The sequence below is a fragment of the Procambarus clarkii genome, chromosome 63 (genome assembly GCF_040958095.1).
Source record: "Procambarus clarkii isolate CNS0578487 chromosome 63, FALCON_Pclarkii_2.0, whole genome shotgun sequence".
NCBI lineage: Eukaryota > Metazoa > Arthropoda > Malacostraca > Decapoda > Cambaridae > Procambarus > Procambarus clarkii.
The window spans coordinates 8,902,066-8,921,328 of record NC_091212.1 but is presented as its reverse complement, the minus strand read 5'-3'; the positions used below and the strand labels follow the sequence as shown (position 1 = coordinate 8,921,328).

Genomic DNA, 19,263 nt, shown 5'->3' with positions numbered 1-19,263 from the left:
GAATATCGTACCAGGATTATACCAGGGAATATCGTACCAGGATTATACCAGGAATATCGTACCAGGATTATACCAGGGAATATCGTACCAGGATTATACCAGGGAATATCGTACCAGGATTATACCAGGGAATATCGTACCAGGATTATACCAGGGAATATCGTACCAGGATTATACCAGGGAATATCGTACCAGGATTATACCCAGGGAATATCGTACCAGGATTATACCAGGGAATATCGTACCAGGATTATACCAGGGATATATCGTACCAGGATTATACCAGGGAATATCGTACCAGGATTATACCAGGGAATATCGTACCAGGATTATACCAGGGAATATCGTACCAGGATTATACCAGGGAATATCGTACCAGGATTATACCAGGGAATATCGTACCAGGATTATACCAGGGAATATCGTACCAGGATTATACCAGGGAATATCGTACCAGGATTATACCAGGGAATATCGTACCAGGATTATACCAGGGAATATCGTACCAGGATTATACCAGGGAATATCGTACCAGGATTAATATCCACAGTCGCTGCAAAAGGTCTAACTTCAAATCAAATATTTAAAGTAGAGTAATTTAGATTTTTATTTTGAGGCCATTGTGAGTATCAGTTTGATTGGCAAGAGTGAATAGAGAAGCACTTAGCAGGTCTTTGAAGGGTGCTGGCGGTCTGTAGGACCACGCCAGAGCCAGTTAATAAGACCTTTCTCGACCCTTGAAGCCCAATCAGTTCCCCTAGACCTAATCCCCGTAGCTGGCACAACGGTGGAAAGTGCGCACTGGTTCACTTCAGACCCCAGTTCGATACATGTCAGAATTTCAATACTAATGTTGCCCTCAACTTTATCTGTAGACCTTCCACGAATACCCATGTATACCCCTCCCCCCTATGTATACTCATGTATACTCCTCATGTCATCGCCCTCTCAACACCACTTGAAGACGCAGGAGAGTGGGTCTCCTAATATCTTTTAGAATAAGAAGTTGAGCAATTAACAAGCCTTATGAAATGAGTTTACTGTTGAGGGATACATATGATGTATACGCTCGGGATACAGCTGTATCCCTACGCTTTAATGGATAGTCGCTGTTAATTCCAACATTTCTCTGTAATACTATGATCCACTGAGCTATTGGAACTTGTCCGTCCGTTCTCAAGACCTCGAGCCGATACAGAGTACAACACTCCCCAATAGGAAGAAAACCCGCTGGGTATTAGTGGTTTCTGGACGTTGAACGTATTAATTTCCTCTCCAATCAGAGCTAATTGTTTGAGCAGGTGTTTAGGTAGTTTGAGTAGGTGTTTAGGTTGTTTGAGCAGGTGTTTAGGTTGTTTGAGCAGGTGTTTAGGTAGTTTGAACAGGTGTTTAGGTAGTTTGAGCAGGTGTTTACATTGTTTGAGCAGGTGTTTAGGTTGTTTGAGCAGGTGTTTAGGTTGTTTGAGCAGGTGTTTAGGTAGTTTGAACAGGTGTTTAGGTAGTTTGAGCAGGTGTTTACATTGTTTGAACAGGTGTTTAGGTAGTTTGAGCAGGTGTTTACATTGTTTGAGCAGGTGTTTAGGTTGTTTGAGCAGGTGTTTAGGTTGTTTTGAGCAGGTGTTTAGGTTGTTTGAGCAGGTGTTTAGGTTGTTTGAGCAAGTGTTTAGGTTGTTTGAGCAGGTGTTTAGGTTGTTTGAGCAGGTGTTTACATTGTTTGAGCAGGTGTTTAGGTTGTTTGAGCAGGTGTTTAGGTAGTTTGAACAGGTGTTTAGGTAGTTTGAGCAGGTGTTTACATTGTTTGAGCAGGTGTTTAGGTTGTTTGAGCAGGTGGTTAGGTTGTTTGAGCAGGTGTTTACATTGTTTGAGCAGGTGTTTAGGTTTGTTGAGCAGGTGTTTAGGTTGTTTGAGCAGGTGTTTAGGTTGTTTGAGCAGGTGTTTACATTGTTTTGAGCAGGTGTTTAGGTTGTTTGAGCAGGTGTTTAGGTTTGAGCAGGTGTTTAGATTTACTTGAACAGGTGTTTAGATTACTTGAACAGGTGTTTAGGTTGTTTGAGCAGGTGTTTAGGTTGTTTGAGCAGGTGTTTAGGTTGTTTGAGCAGGTGTTTTAGGTTGTTTGAGGCAAGTGTTTAGGTTGTTTTGAGCAGGTGTTTAGGTTGTTTGAGCAGGTGTTTAGGTTGTTTGAGCAGGTGTTTAGATTATTTGAGCAGGTGTTTTAGGTTGTTTGAGCAGGTGGTTTAGGTTGTTTGAGCAGGTGTTTACATTGTTTGAGCAGGTGTTTAGGTTGTTTAAGCAGGTGTTTAGGTGTGATTGACAATTGTACCCCGACTTATTGAACTGGTCAGTGTTATCATAGTGGTTTCCTACCTTGAGGTGCTTCCGGGCTTAGTGTCCCCGCGGCCCGGTCGTCGACCAGGCCTCCTGGTTGCTGGACTGATCAACCAGGCTGTTAGACGCGGCTGCTCGCAGCCTGACGTATGAGTCACAGCCTGGTTGATCAGGTATCCTTTGGAGGTGCTTATCCAGTTCTCTCTTGAACACTGAGGGGTTTGGCCAGTTATGCCCCTTATGTGTAGTGAGAAGCGTGTTGAACAGTCTCGGGCCTCTGATGTTGATAGTTCTCTCTTGAACACTGTGAGGGGTCGGCCAATTATGCCCCTTATGTGTAGTGGAAGCGTGTTGAACAGTCTCGGGCCTCTGATGTTGATAGTTCTCTCTTGAACACTGTGAGGGTCGGCCAGTTAGGTCCCTTATGTGTAGTAGAAGCGTAGTTGAACAGTCTCGGGCTTCTGATGTTGATAGTTCTCTCTTGAACACTGTGAGGGGTCGGCAAGTTATGCCCCTTATGTGTAGTGGAAGCGTGTTGAACAGTCTCGGGCCTCTGATGTTGATAGTTCTCTCTTGAACACTGTGAGGGGTCGGCCAATTATGCCCCTTATGTGTAGTGGAAGCGTGTTGAACAGTCTCGGGCCTCTGATGTTGATAGTTCTCTCTTGAACACTGTGAGGGGTCGGCCAGTTATGCCCCTTATGTGTAGTGGAAGCGTGTTGAACAGTCTCGGGCCTCTGAATGTTGATAGTTCTCTCTTGAACACTGTGAGGGGTCGGCCAGTTATGTCCCTTATGTGTAGTAGAAGCGTGTTGAACAGTCTCGGGCTTCTGATGTTGATAGTTCTCTCTTGAACACTGTGAGGGGTCGGCCAGTTATGCCCCTTATGTGTAGTGGAAGCGTGTTGAACAGTCTCGGGCCTCTGATGTTGATAGTTCTCTCTCAGAGTACCTGTTGCACCTCTGCTCTTCAACGGGAGTATTCTGCACATCCTGCCATGCCTCCTGGTCTCATGTGATGTTATTTCTGTGTGCAGGTTTGGGACCAGCCCCTCTAATATTTTCCACGTGTAAATTATTATGTATCTCTCCCGCCTGCGCTCAAGAGAATACAGGTTTAGGCTCTTTAGTCGGTCCCAATAGTTTAGATGTTTTACTGAGTGGATTCTAGCAGTAAAGGATCTCTGCACGCTCTCCAGGTCAGCAATTTCTCCAGCTTTGAAAGGGGCTGTCATTGTGCAGCAGTACTCCACTCTAGAGAGCATTAGCGTCTTGAAGAGCGTCATCATTGGTGTAGCATCTCTAGTGTGAAAAGTTCTTGTTATCTAACCTGTCATTTTTCTTGCAGTTGTGACGGCTACTTTATTGTGTTCTTTAAAGGTAAGGTCGTCCGACATGAGTACACCCAGATCCTTTACATTGCCTTTTCGTTCTATGTTATGATTTGCCTGAGTTTTGTACGTGGTTTCTGTTTTTATATTTTCAATTTTTCCATAGTGCATGAGCTGGAACTTATCCTCGGCTACGTCCTCGGCTTATCCTCGGCTACGTCCTCGGCTTATCCTAGGCCAGTGGGCTACGTCTGTGGGACACTTTCTCTATACGTTGGAGTCTCAAGGAGGGAATGACTTGTTTGTCACCTCAGGAAATGGTTTGAATGGGATACGAACCGAAGTTGTCGCAAAGATGTTGCCATCTAAGACGAGGTAGAGGGAGGGAGGAGAGGGAGGTAAGAGGCAACAGAGAAATTGTCTACTTTTTGCCAGTGAAGAGAGTAACGGGTGATGGGTAGGGGGATTAGGGGAGGGTGATGGGTAGGGGGATTAGGGGAGGGTGATGGGTAAGTAGGAGCGGTTAGTGTGTGCAGTTGTGTAAGTGTGGACAGGTTGGCGGCCCTGTTGTCGCCCTTCCCTATCATGCGCGGCCAGGCGCGGGGTGGGCCAGGAGCGAGGTGGGCCAGGCGCGGGGTGGGCCAGGCGCGGGGTGGGCCAGGAGCGAGGTGGGCCAGGCGCGGGGTGGGCCAGGCGCGGTATACTAGCCAGAGAACAAACAAAACGGCTCCTTTACATATTGGTCTTACCTAACGCTGACGTTAGACATTTTCTCAAATATAAATTAATATTGTTGACCAGACCACACACTAGAAGGTGAAGGGACGACGACGTTTCGGTCCGTCCTGGACCGAGACTTGAGAATGGTCCAGGACGGACCGAAACGTCGTCGTCCCTTCACCTTCTAGTGTGTGGTCTGGTCAACATACTTTAGCCACGTTATTGTAACTCATCGCCTGCATAAATTAATATTATAATATATTAGCATATTGTGCACATTTAGGCACTGGTTAGGTTAGGTTAGGTTAGGTTAGGTTAGGTTAGGTTAGGTTAGGTGTTTAGGTTCTGTTCTTCATTATGTGTAGAACGCGGGTGAAGCATTTACAGCGGTGTGGTTCGAACAAAAGCCGTCAGTGAAGCACTGGTTCCGGAAGTGTTCGAAGGTCATGATTGTATGTAAACCGTTTTTCATTCATAAACAGCTGGGGTTGGCGGATGGATGGAATGGATTGTGGCCTTTGTTTATGAGAACGGGCTCGATTGACAGTCTGTCCACCCAGTCGTCGAAGCATTTATCGAATAATGCTTCGCTGACGTCCTCTGTTCGAATCTCACCTCCATAATTGCTTTACCCGCGTACTACAAATACAGATAATCGCCAAGACAACCTAAACACCTAACCTAACCAATACTTAAATATGCACAACATGTTAATATATAATAATAATCATTTATATTTGAGAAAATTCCTTTTTTGAATGAACAGCATGTAAAAATTGTTGTATGCGTCCGTGGGGTCGACCGCTGGATGTAATGGACTTGGTCCGAGGACGGGTTGGGGGTGGAGCGTGGCGTTGAAAACAGTTCTTATACGCCGTTGGAGTCACCATTGGGCTCACCCGGTGTTCCATCTGAATGCACTGTGGGAAAGACTTTCGTAACATGTTACGTAATACGTTAAAACTGGAAGATAAATGCGTGTGTTTTATTCCACTTGCGTACGTCGCCACCATGTTCGAGCCCCCAGGCTTCACGGGTATCGAACTGAGTCTCCTCGACTGTCGGCCAACTCTTGTTTGCAGTGATATATGGGCAGGCTGGATGGTTGGCCGTTGTGTTGTGTCAGTAAACAGTAGCAGAGGATATTGTCATTATGGGGCGCTTCACACTGCACGATAGCCATCAAAGGTAAACACACATGATCAAAACCCGCCTTCCCTTGACGGTCGATGGCAGCTACAAAAGGGACTATTTAGTGCTGCTTGAGGCACGTGCAGGTGCACCGGTGTGCAGGTTGGGGGGGGGGGGAGCGGGAGTAACGGAGGTGTTTAGCAACATTTCAACATTGGGCGGAGTGTTGGCATGTGAACACCTGAACATTCCTCGCGGGACCACAAACACTGTCCTCCCACATGAGGCGTCTCAGACTCTCACACATTGTTCATGATCTCCCTTTTCTCCTGTAGGTCTCCTGGTGGCGGGACTCCTCAGTCCTGCTGCCATTCATCATTCATTCATCAGCCATTCATCGACGGCATTCATCAATTTTAATATGCTACTTGTTCAGTAGCACTGAACGACTTAACTGCGTTGTTCAACTAACGCGACTCTAGTTCTTGAAAAGTGATTTTTCCCCTACATTTCACTACAATCCATTAATTGGATTGTAGTTGCAACTATGGAGGCTTGTCCACGACACACCTGCCTGTGGTCCCCTTGTCCACGACACACCTGCCTGTGGTCCCCTTGTCCACGACACACCTGCCTGTGGTCCCCTGTCCACGACACACCTGCCTGTGGTCCCCTGTCCACGACACACCTGCCTGTGGTCCCCTGTCCACGACACACCTGCCTGTGGTCTCCTGTCCACGACACACCTGCCTGTGGTCCCCTGTCCACGACACACCTGCCTGTGGTCCCCTGTCCACGACACACCTGCCTGTGGTCCCCTGTCCACGACACACCTGCCTGTGGTCCCCTGTCCACGACACACCTGCCTGTGGTCCCCTGTCCACGACACACCTGCCTGTGGTCCCCTGTCCACGACACACCTGCCTGTGGTCCCCTGTCCACGACACACCTGCCTGTGGTCCCCTGTCCACGACACACCTGCCTGTGGTCCCCTGTCCACGACACACCTGCCTGTGGTCCCCTGTCCACGACACACCTGCCTGTGGTCCCCTGTCCACGACACACCTGCCTGTGGTCCCCTGTCCACGACACACCTGCCTGTGGTCCCCTGTCCACGACACACCTGCCTGTGGTCCCCTGTCCACGGACACACCTGCCTGTGGTCCCCTGTCCACGACACACCTGCCTGTGGTCCCCTGTCCACGACACACCTGCCTGTGGTCCCCTGTCCACGACACACCTGCCTGTGGTCCCCTGTCCACGACACACCTGCCTGTGGCCCCCTGTCCACGACACACCTGCCTGTGGTCCCCTGTCCACGACACACCTGCCTGTGGTCCCCTGTCCACGACACACCTGCCTGTGGTCCCCTGTCCACGACACACCTGCCTGTGGTCCCCTGTCCACGACACACCTGACTGCGGCCACTGTCCACGACACACCTGACTGCGGCCACTGTCCACGGTACACCTGACTGCGGCCACTGTCCACGGTACACCTGACTGCGGCCACTGTCCACGGTACACCTGACTGCGGCCACTGTCCACGACACACCTGACTGCGGCCACTGTCCACGACACACCTGACTGCGGCCACTGTCCACGACACACCTGACTGCGGCCACTGTCCACGACACACCTGACTGCGGCCACTGTCCACGACACACCTGACTGCGGCCACTGTCCACGACACACCTGACTGTTGGCTGTTCGCCCCAAAGGTGAATCGCATATATTCATTAAGCATCCAACTTTCTTAATATTTAAAATGAGTCAAAATAGTAGTCATGTGTTCCACACCCACCCGACCCGAGCTGGCCACACCTCGGGTACACTGAGGGCCACACCTCGGGTACACTGAGGGCCACACCTCGGGTACACTGTGGACCACACCTCGGGTACACTGTGGGCCACACCTCGGGTACACTGAGGACCACACCTCGGGTACACTGTGGACCACACCTCGGGTACACTGTGGGCCACACCTCGGGTACACTGAGGGCCACACCTCGGGTACACTGTGGACCACACCTCGGGTACACTGTGGGCCACACCTCGGGTACACTGGGGGCCACACCTCGGGTACACTGTGGGCCACACCTCGGGTACACTGTGGGCCACACCTCGGGTACACTGGGGGCCACACCTCGGGTACACTGTGGGCCACACCTCGGGTACACTGGGGGCCACACCTCGGGTACACTGTGGGCCACACCTCGGGTACACTGTGGGCCACACCTCGGGTACACTGGGGGCCACACCTCGGGTACACTGTGGGCCACACCTCGGGTACACTGTGGGCCACACCTCGGGTACACTGAGGGCCACACCTCGGGTACACTGAGGGCCACACCTCGGGTACACTGGGGGCCACACCTCGGGTACACTGTGGACCACACCTCGGGTACACTGTGGGCCACACCTCGGGTACACTGTGGGCCACACCTCGGGTACACTGAGGGCCACACCTCGGGTACACTGAGGGCCACACCTCGGGTACACTGAGGGCCACACCTCGGGTACACTGAGGGCCACACCTCGGGTACACTGAGGGCCACACCTCGGGTACACTGAGGGCCACACCTCGGGTACACTGAGGGCCACACCTCGGGTACACTGAGGGCCACACCTCGGGTACACTGAGGGCCACACCTCGGGTACACTGAGGGCCACACCTCGGGTACACTGAGGGCCACACCTCGGGTACACTGAGGGCCACACCTCGGGTACACTGAGGGCCACACCTCGGGTACACTGAGGGCCACACCTCGGGTACACTGAGGGCCACACCTCGGGTACACTGAGGGCCACACCTCGGGTACACTGTGGGCCACACCTCGGGTACACTGTGGGCCACACCTCGGGTACACTGTGGGCCACACCTCGGGTACACTGTGGGACACACCTCGGGTACACTGTGGGACACACCTCGGGTACACTGTGGGCCACACCTCGGGTACACTGTGGGCCACACCTCGGGTACACTGTGGGCCACACCTCGGGTACACTGTGGGCCACACCTCGGGTACACTGGGGGCCACACCTCGGGTACACTGTGGGCCACACCTCGGGTACACTGGGGGCCACACCTCGGGTACACTGGGGGCCACACCTCGGGTACACTGGGGGCCACACCTCGGGTACACTGAGGGCCACACCTCGGGTACACTGAGGGCCACACCTCGGGTACACTGGGGGCCACACCTCGGGTACACTGGGGGCCACACCTCGGGTACACTGGGGGCCACACCTCGGGTACACTGTGGGCCACACCTCGGGTACACTGTGGGCCACACCTCGGGTACACTGAGGGCCACACCTCGGGTACACTGGGGGCCACACCTCGGGTACACTGGGGGCCACACCTCGGGTACACTGGGGGCCACACCTCGGGTACACTGTGGGCCACACCTCGGGTACACTGTGGGCCACACCTCGGGTACACTGTGGGCCACACCTCGGGTACACTGGGGGCCACACCTCGGGTACACTGGGGGCCACACCTCGGGTACACTGGGGGCCACACCTCGGGTACACTGAGGGCCACACCTCGGGTACACTGTGGGCCACACCTCGGGTACACTGTGGGCCACACCTCGGGTACACTGGGGCCACAGAAGCAGACTCTACTATTTGTTGCAACAATAAGTTTCTTTTTCTAAGGTATGACACATTACGATGCATCATGACACAAGATATGGGGGGGTGGTGGTGCTGGTAGGGGGTGCGGGTGGGGGAGGTGGTGAGGGGTGGGGGAGGTGGTGCTGGTGGGGGAGGTGGTCGTGGTAGTACGGGTTCAGCCCGTCCTCGAAAAAAATTATGTACTGTTCCTAGCAGTCAGGAATTGTACTTATTTTCACTTAGTATTAAACCGCACTGTCAAATATATTGTGAATATTTGAGTTTACCTGAAAAACTGAATAGAAAACCACGACCTAACCAAACCTTCTTAGTGTTTGAGGATAAGCATTTTATTGCTTCTTAATTACAATTAGTACTTAACCTATTGATATATTGATATTACAGTTTTATAAAACTAATAAAACAAAGCTAAAATATTTCAATAAATTGTGTGGTTGAGGTCGTGGGGGATGTACTTACCTAACAGTGCATACCAATCAGTGTCTTGGAGGAAATGGGGGACTTAGTACTCACCTAGTTGTGCTTACGGGGGTTGAGCTCTGGCTCTTTGGTCCCGCCTCTCAACTGTCAATCAACTGGTGTACAGGTTCCTGAGCCTACTGGGCTCTATCATATCTACATTTGAAACTGTGTATGGAGTCAGCCTCCACCACATCACTGCCTAGTGCATTCCATCTGTTAACTACTCTGACACTGAAAAAGTTCTTTCTAACGTCTCTGTGGCTCATGTGGGTACTCAGTTTCCACCTGTGTCCCCTTGTTCGCGTTTCACCCGTGTTAAACAGTTTATCTTTGTCAACCTTGTCTATTCCTCATAAAATTTTGTAGGTATTGATCATGTCTCCCCGAGATCTCCTATTTTCCAGTGACATTAGGTGCATTTCCCGCAGCCTTTCCTCATAACTCATGCCTCTTAGTTCTGGGACTAGCCTAGTGGCATACCTCTGAACATTTTCCAGCTTAGTCCTGTGCTTGACAAGGTGCGGGCTCCATGCTGGGCTTGACAAGGTACTTGACTAGGTCTTTCTGCCTCGTCGACCAGCCTTGTTGCACCTGTTGCACTTCACCTTAAGTAATTTGACGTTCAAATCTGACCTTAAAGAGGTGGCTTCCACAACTTTTTTTCAGTGCATTCTACTTGTTAACTCCCATCCAAGCTATGAGTACTTGTGTGTGTCCAGCTCCCACCTGTGTCCTGGTGTCCTACTTCTCCTAGTCTGAAAAGACTATCCTTGTCCACCTTAGCTATTCCCCTCTAGTATCATGTATGTTGTGATCATATTCCCCTCTGTTCTAGTGTCGTGAAATTTAGTTCCATAAGTGTATCTTCGTAGCTCAGGCCTCTCAGCTCTGGCACCAGTCTTGGTACAAACCTGTGTACTTTTTCAACGTAGGCTTTATGCTTTACAAGATAGAATGCCTCGCTGCTGTCAGGGACAGGGTACTAATGAAGTGAAATGACCGCCATTTTGAAAAGTGGGGGGGAGAGTGAGTTCCATGCTAGTGCTGCGTATTCCAGTCGTAGAGTAGGTGATGGTGATAGGGGAGTGAAGGTGTGGGATATGTGCTAATCCCCCCCCCCCCTGCTCCCCCACCTGCCCAGATGGTGATAGGGGAGTGAAGGTGTGGGATATGTGCTAATCCCCCCCCCCTGCTCCCCCACCTGCTCCAGCTGGGGAATCTTCACATCAGTATTAGGGGTTAAGACTGATCAACACTGTAACCTTGTGACAAGTTCAAGGATTAAGTGTTGAAAGGTCCTCACAGCTTTAGCAACACAAGATTAACACCACTAGCTGGACTTGAGGTGTCAAATTTAGGCCTATAGGCAAGCCCTGGAATAGTTGCAGTAATTTGACTACATAGAGAAAGGTCAAATGACGTCAGTGTTGAACTCTTCGCTTGATACTCACCGAGTACTACAGTGGGTGTCAACAGAGAGGCATGATACTCACCAGTACTACAGTGGGTGTCAACAGAGAGGCATGATACTCACCAGTACTACAGTGGGTGTCAACAGAGAGGCATGATACTCACCAGTACTACAGTGGGTGTCAACAGAGAGGCATGATACTCACCAGTACTACAAGTGGGTGTCAACAGAGAGGCATGATACTCACCAGTACTACAGTGGGTGTCAACAGAGGCATGATACTCACCAGTACTACAGTGGGTGTCAACAGAGGCATGATACTCACCAGTACTACAGTGGGTGTCAACAGAGGCATGATACTCACCAGTACTACAGTGGGTGTCAACAGAGAGGTATGATACTCACCAGTACTACAGTGGGTGTCAACAGAGGCATGATTACTCACCAGTACTACAGTGGGTGTCAACAGAGGCATGATTACTCACCAGTACTACAGTGGGTGTCAACAGAGAGGTATGATACTCACCAGTACTACAGTGGGTGTCAACAGAGGCATGATACTCACCAGTACTACAGTGGGTGTCAACAGAGGCATGATACTCACCAGTACTACAGTGGGTGTCAACAGAGAGGCATGATTACTCACCAGTACTACAGTGGGTGTCAACAGAGAGGCATGATACTCACCAGTACTACAGTGGGTGTCAACAGAGGCATGATACTCACCAGTACTACAGTGGGTGTCAACAGAGGCATGATACTCACCAGTACTACAGTGGGTGTCAACAGAGGCATGATACTCACCAGTACTACAGTGGGTGTCAACAGAGAGGCATGATACTCACCAGTACTACAGTGGGTGTCAACAGAGGCATGATACTCACCAGTACTACAGTGGGTGTCAACAGAGGCATGATACTCACCAGTACTACAGTGGGTGTCAACAGAGGCATGATTACTCACCAGTACTACAGTGGGTGTCAACAGAGAGGCATGATACTCACCAGTACTACAGTGGGTGTCAACAGAGGCATGATACTCACCAGTACTACAGTGGGTGTCAACAGAGGCATGATACTCACCAGTACTACAGTGGGTGTCAACAGAGAGGCATGATACTCACCAGTACTACAGAGGGTGTCAACAGAGGCATGATACTCACCAGTACTACAGTGAGTGTCAACAGAGGCATGATACTCACCAGTACTACAGTGGGTGTCAACAGAGGCATGATACTCACCAGTACTACAGTGGGTGTCAACAGAGGCATGATACTCACCAGTACTACAGTGGGTGTCAACAGAGAGGCATGATACTCACCAGTACTACAGAGGGTGTCAACAGAGGCATGATACTCACCAGTACTACAGTGGGTGTAAACAGAGAGGCACGTTACTCACCAGTACTACAGTGGGTGTCAACAGAGAGGCATGATACTCACCAGTACTACAGTGGGTGTCAACAGAGGCATGATACTCACTAGTACTACAGTGGGTGTCAACAGAGGCATGATACCAGTACTACAGTGGGTGTAAACAGAGAGGCATGATACTCACCAGTACTACAGAGGGTGTCAACAGAGAGGCATGATACTCACCAGTACTACAGTGGGTGTCAACAGAGGCATGATACTCACCAGTACTACAGTGGGTGTCAACAGAGGCATGATACTCACCAGTACTACAGTGGGTGTCAACAGAGAGGCATGATACTCACCAGTACTACAGAGGGTGTCAACAGAGGCATGATACTCACCAGTACTACAGTGGGTGTAAACAGAGAGGCACGTTACTCACCAGTACTACAGTGGGTGTCAACAGAGAGGCATGATACTCACCAGTACTACAGTGGGTGTCAACAGAGGCATGATACTCACTAGTACTACAGTGGGTGTCAACAGAGGCATGATACCAGTACTACAGTGGGTGTAAACAGAGAGGCATGTTACTCACCAGTACTACAGTGGGTGTCAACAGAGGCATGATACTCACCAGTACTACAGTGGGTGTCAACAGAGGCATGATACTCACCAGTACTACAGTGGGTGTCAACAGAGAGGCATGATACTCACCAGTACTACAGTGGGTGTCAACAGAGAGGCATGATACTCACCAGTACTACAGTGGGTGTCAACAGAGAGGCATGAAGCTGCTTCCCTCTCAGAGAGTGAGGAGTCAGCTGAGAATAGATTAAGCCTTCCTTAACATGTTGGTGGGTGGGAATCACGCTGATAAAGTGCGTAAGCTCTATACTTCTCAGCTTTATAGTGGTGAAGATGGACCCAGACATGGCTTTATGAAGTTATAAACGTCTTTATAGTTGTGATTAAGGAGTCGTGTGTGTGTGTGTGTGTGTGATAGATGGTTTTATTCGGAGTTTGGGAAAGTTTGTAATATGTTGTAGTTGGAATAGGTAGTTAATAGATGGCTAAAATGTGCGAGAGAACTCTGGGAGGGTTTTTGAGTTTTGAGTCTCCTCCCACACCCAATGTTTGGACACTTTCACCCCTCCCCCCCACGCTCCGCCTCCTGGTGGCCTCCTGGTGGCCCTCTTGGTGGCCCTCTTGGTGGCCCTCTTGGTGGCCCTCATGTTTGGGTATTGGTGGTACTTGATTGTGTGTGTGTGTGTGTTTGTGTGTGTGTGTTTGTGTGTGTGTGTTTGTGTGTGTGTGTTTGTGTGTGTGTGTTGTGTGTGTGTGTGTGTGTGTGTGTGTGTGTGTGTGTGTGTGTGTGTGTGTGTGTGTGTGTGTGTGTGTGTGTGTGTGTGTGTGTGTGTCGTCCTCTTAATGGTGGTGGTATCTGGCTCTGTACTCGGACTTATCTTGTTTCTGATATATGTGAATGATCTCCCAAAAGGTACAGACTCGTTCCTCTGAATGTTTTCTGATGATGCAAAAATTATGAGGAGGATTAAGACAGAGGATGACATTATGAGGCCACAAGATGATCTAGATATGCAGAAAGAATTGTCCTACAAATGGCTGCAAAAGTTCAACCCAAGTAAATGTCAGGTAATGAAACTAGGAGGAGGAACAAGGCCAGACACTTGATACCAAATGGGAGATGAAGTCCTTCACGAAACGGACAGAGAGAAAGATTTAGGAGTTGACATCACGTCAAACCTGTCTCCTGAAGCCCATATCAAAAGAATAACGTCTGGAATATAACATGTAAGGCTGGATATCATCAGAACTTCCTTCCGAAACCTGTGTAAGGTATCTTTCAGAACTTTGTATACCACGTATGTCAGACCAATCCTGGAGTATGCGGCCCCAACATTGAGCCCGTACCTTGTCAAGCACAAGACGAAGCTGGAAAAAGTTCAGAGGTATGCCACTAGGCTAGTCCCAGAACTAAGAGGCATGAGTTACTTGGAAAGGCTGCGGGAAATGCACCTCACGTCGCTGGAAGACAGAAGAGCTCGGGGAGACATGATCACCACATGCAAAATTTTCAGGGGAATTGACAGGGTAGACAAGGATGGATTATTTAACACGGGTGGTACACGAACAAGGGGACACAGGTGGTAGCTGAGTGCCCACATGAGCCACAGAGACATTAGAAAGAACATTTTCAGTGTCAGAGTAGTTAACGGATGGAATGCATTAGGCAGTGATGTGGTGGAGGCTGACTCCATACACAGTCTCAAGTGTAGATATGATAGAGCCCAGTAGGCTCAGGAACCTGTACACCTGTTGATTGACGGTGTAGAGGCGGGACCAAAGAGCCAGAGCTCAACCCCCGCCAGCACAACTATGAGAGAAGAGGACGGTTGGTGATTAAGGCCATATATAGTGTTTACAACCCCGCGCCGTGGTGGTGGTGGTGGGAGGGTTAGTGTTGTTACCACCGCCGCCGTGGTGGTGGTGGGAGGGTAATGTTGTTACCCCCGCTTATTATTCATGTGTGTTCCCAGTTGTGCCCAGAGCGCTCCCGATAACGGCTCTCAGGACCACCACGCCGTAAACCATCCCCCCTCCCCCCCCCCCGCCGTAATTACCAGGCTGGTGTTCAGTGTGACGAGCTCTCAGCCTCAGTGTGTTCAGTGTGACGAGCGCTCAGCCTCAGTGTGACGAGCTCTCACCCTCAGTGTTCAGTGTGACGATCTCAGGCTCAGTGTGACGAGCTCACCCTCAGTGTTCAGTGTGACGAGCTCTCACCCTCAGTGTTCAGTGTGACGAGCTCTCAGCCTCAGTGTTCAGTGTGACGAGCTCACCCTCAGTGTTCAGTGTGACGAGCTCTCACCCTCAGTGTTCAGTGTGACGAGCTCTCAGCCTCAGTGTTCAGTGTGACGAGCTCTCAGCCTCAGTGTTCAGTGTGACGAGCTCTCAGCCTCAGTGTTCAGTGTGACGAGCTCTCAGCCTCAGTGTGACGAGCTCTCACCCTCAGTGTTCAGTGTGACGAGCTCTCAGCCTCAAGTGTTCAGTGTGACGAGCTCTCAGCCTCAGTGCTCAGTGTGACGAGCTCTCAGCCTCAGTGCTCAGTGTGACGAGCTCTCAGCCTCAGTGTTCAGTGTGACGAGCTCTCAGCCTCAGTGCTCAGTGTGACGAGCTCAGGCTCTGTGTGACGAGCTCACCCTCAGTGTTCAGTGTGACGAGCTCACCCTCAGTGTTCAGTGTGACGAGCTCTCAGTGTTCAGTGTGACGAGCTCTTAGCCTCAGTGCTCAGTGTGACGAGCTCACCCTCAGTGCTCAGTGTGACGAGAGCTCAGCCTCAGTGTGACGAGCGCTCAGCCTCAGTGCTCAGTGTGACGAGCTCAGGCTCAGTGTGACGAGCTCACCCTCAGTGTTCAGTGTGACGAGAGCTCAGCCTCAGTGTTCAGTGTGACGAGAGCTCAGCCTCAGTGTTCCTGATCTCCAGTTGCCTGAAAACCTGTTAGGGTTAACGATATTCTACCCCCTTGGCCAGTGACTGACCTTCTGCAGGCTGCAACCCACCACAGTTTCGTAGTCCTAAGGGTTCGGTTTCGATCACCGGCGGAGACGGATACAAATGGGCAGAGTTTCTTTCACCCTGATGCCCCCAGTTCACCCAGCAGTAAATAGGTACCTGGGAGTTAGACAGCTGCTACCGGCTGCTTCCTGTGTGTGAGTGTATATGTGTGTGTGTGTGTGTGTGTGTGTGTGTGTGTGTGTGTGTGTGTGTGTGTGTGTGTGTGTGTTTGTGTGTGTGTGTACTCACCTATTTGTGTCTGCAGGATCGAGCATTGACTCTTGGATCCCACCTTTCTAGCCATCGGTTGTTTACAGCATTAACTCCGGTCCTATTTCCCTATCATACCTAATTTTAAAATTATGAATAGAGTTTGCTTCCACAACCTGTTCCCCAAGTGCATTCCATTTTCCCACTACTCTCACGCTAAAAGAAAACTTCCTAACATCTCTGTGACTCATCTGAGTTTCCAGCTTCCACCCATCTCCCCCTTGTTCTGTTATTATTATGTGTAAACTTTTCGTCTATGTCCACTCTGTCCATCCCCCCCGAGTATTCTGTACGTTCCTATCATATCCTCACCCCCCCCCTCTCCCTTCTTTTTTCTAGTGTCGTAAAGCACAGTTCCTTCAGGCGCTCTTCATACCCCATCCTTCGTAACGCCGGGATGAGTCTCGTTGCAAACTTCTGAACCTTTTCCAGTTTCCTTGTGTGTTTCTTCAGGTGGGGACTCCGTGATGGCGCGGCATACTCTAAGACTGGTCTCACACAGGCAGTGTAAAGCGCCCTAAATGCCTCCTTACTTAGGTTCCTGAATGATGTTCTAACTTTTGCCAGTGTAGAGTACGCTGCTTTTGATATCCTATTTATATGTGCCTCGGGAGATAGATTAGGTGTTACGTCCACCCCCAGGTCTCTTTCTCGGGTCGTCACAGGTAGGCTGTTCCCCTTCATTGTGTACTGTCCCTTTGGTCTCCTATCACCTAGTCCTATTTCCATAACTTTACATTTGCTCGTGTTGAACTCCAGTAGCCATTTCTCTGACCATCTCTGCAACCTGTTCAAGTCCTCTTAGAGGATCCTACATTCCTCGTCTGTCACAACTCTTCTCATCAACTTTGCGTCATACGCGAACATCGACATGTAAGATTCTACTCCTGTAAACTTGTCGTTAACGTATATTAGAAATAGAATTGGTCCCAGCACCGATCCTTGAGGTACTCCACTCGTTACTGTTCGCCAGTCCGACCTCTCGCCCCTTACCGTAACTCTCTGGCTCCTTCCTGTTAGGTAGTTCCTTACCCATGCTAGGGCCTTTCTGCTCACTCCCGCCTGCCTCTCAAGTTTGAATAGCAGTCTCATGTGCGGTATTGTATCAAAGGATTTTTGGCAGTCCAGAAATATGCAGTCTGCCCAACCTTCTCTGTCCTATCTTATCCTCGTTATTTTATCATAGAATTCCAAAAGGTTTGTTCGGCAAGATTTCCCTTTCCAGAACCCATGTTGATGTTTGTTCACAAACCCAATGCTCTCCAGGTGTGCTACCAGTCTTAGCCTAATTATTCTTTCCAGTATTTTACAGGGGATGCTTGTCAGTGCAACCCGTTCTCGCAAATTCGTAAAGTCAATATTGACTTATTAACTACGTGCATAGGTGATATACTAAACATAATAGATACCCTTAAAAAGATTCATAGAAAACACCGACCTTACCTAACCTTGTTAGTATCTTAAGATAAGCATCTTATTGCTTCGTAATTACAATTATTACTTAACCTATACCTATTATAGGTTAGGTAATAATTGTAATTACGAAGCAATAAGATGCTTATCTTAACATACTAAGTAGGTCAGGTAAGGTCGGTGTTTTCTATGAATCTTTTTAAGGGTATCTATTATGTTAAGTATGTCACCTATGCACATATATAATAAGTCAATATTGACTTATTAAATTTGCGAGAACGGGTTGGTCAGTGATACAGATCTATAGTTAAGTGCCTCCTCCCTATCACCTTTCTTGAAAATCGGTACAACATTTGCCCTCTTCCAGCAATTGGGCAATTTTCCCGACATAAGTGATTCATTCAAGATCATTGACAGAGGCACGCTGAGGGCCTGCGCTGCCTCTTTTAGTATCCAACCGCTTTAGTTGCATCCAGTGTTGTCAACTGTTTCATTACCTCCTCTGCTGTCACCTCTATATCTGATAGTCTTTCATCTAGGATAATCTCTTCTAACAATGGGAGCTGCTCAGGCTCGGTAGTGAACACTCCATGGGAAACTGGCATTCAGTGCCTCGCAGATTTCCTTGTCACTTTCAGTATATGTCCCCTATGTTTTCCTTAGTCTTGTCACTTGGTCGTTCACCGACATTTTTCTTCTTATATGACTGTGTAGTAACTTAGGTTGCTTTTTCGCTTTGATTGCAATATCGTTCTCATAGTCCCTTTCCGATGTTCGTCTTATGTTAATGTAATCGTTCCTAGCTCTGTTGTATCTGCTTCTGTTGTCCTCTGTCCTTTGTCTTCTGTACTTCCTCCACTCCCGCCTGCTGGCCATTTTTGCTTCCTGACACTGTCTATTAAACCATGGGTTATTATATTCCTTCTTATTTTTTCTCTTTACTGTTGGTATAAATCTCTCTCCAGCCTCCTGACATTTCCGTATGATTAGGTCCATCGTATTTTGGACTGTTTTTCCTCTAATTTCTTCCTCCCACTGCACTTCTCTTAGATAGTCCCTTATCCTCCTGTAGTCCCCTTTCCTGTAGTCAACTCTTCTTTCACAGACCTCTTGTTCCTTGGTCACAAGTTTGAGTGTGTGTGTGTGTGTGTGTGTGTGTGTGTGTGTGTGTGTGTGTGGTAGGAGGGAGGGGGGGCTGCCTCCCCCCTCCCCCCCTCCTGGGGGTGTGGTAAACACTTGGGCATGAATGACCTGTGTAAATGTGATTGTCTTATTTACAAGAGGTGAACACGTTGTAAAATGTTTAGTTTAAACTCGCTCTCTAATTCATGGGTTCTCATTTGCAGCTGTTGTATGATCCATACAGCAGCGTTGTATACTTCATGCAGTATGCTGTATACATATTGTGTGTTTATGGTGTTTTTTTTTGTTTTATATGTATATGCTCCTTTTAGAATATGCGTACAGTCGTCGTTAATTTATTTAAACGCATTGAATTCATATGTATACACATGCATGATTTATGTGTTCACATGTACATGATCTGTGTATACACACATGCATGATATGCGTATACACATAAATGATTTGTGTATACATATACATGATCTGTGTATACACATGATTATA

General features: G+C 49.2%; 1 protein-coding gene across 1 annotated transcript; it reads right to left on the bottom strand.

Moving 5' to 3' along the window:
* Window positions 1–7,290: 7,290 nt before the first annotated feature.
* Window positions 7,291–9,189, bottom strand: LOC123769692 (uncharacterized). The gene has a single exon (XM_045760918.2). It carries the CDS (start codon window positions 9,187–9,189, stop codon window positions 7,291–7,293), a length of 1,899 nt encoding a protein of 632 aa, XP_045616874.2.
* Between the last annotated feature and the right edge of the window lie 10,074 nt (window positions 9,190–19,263).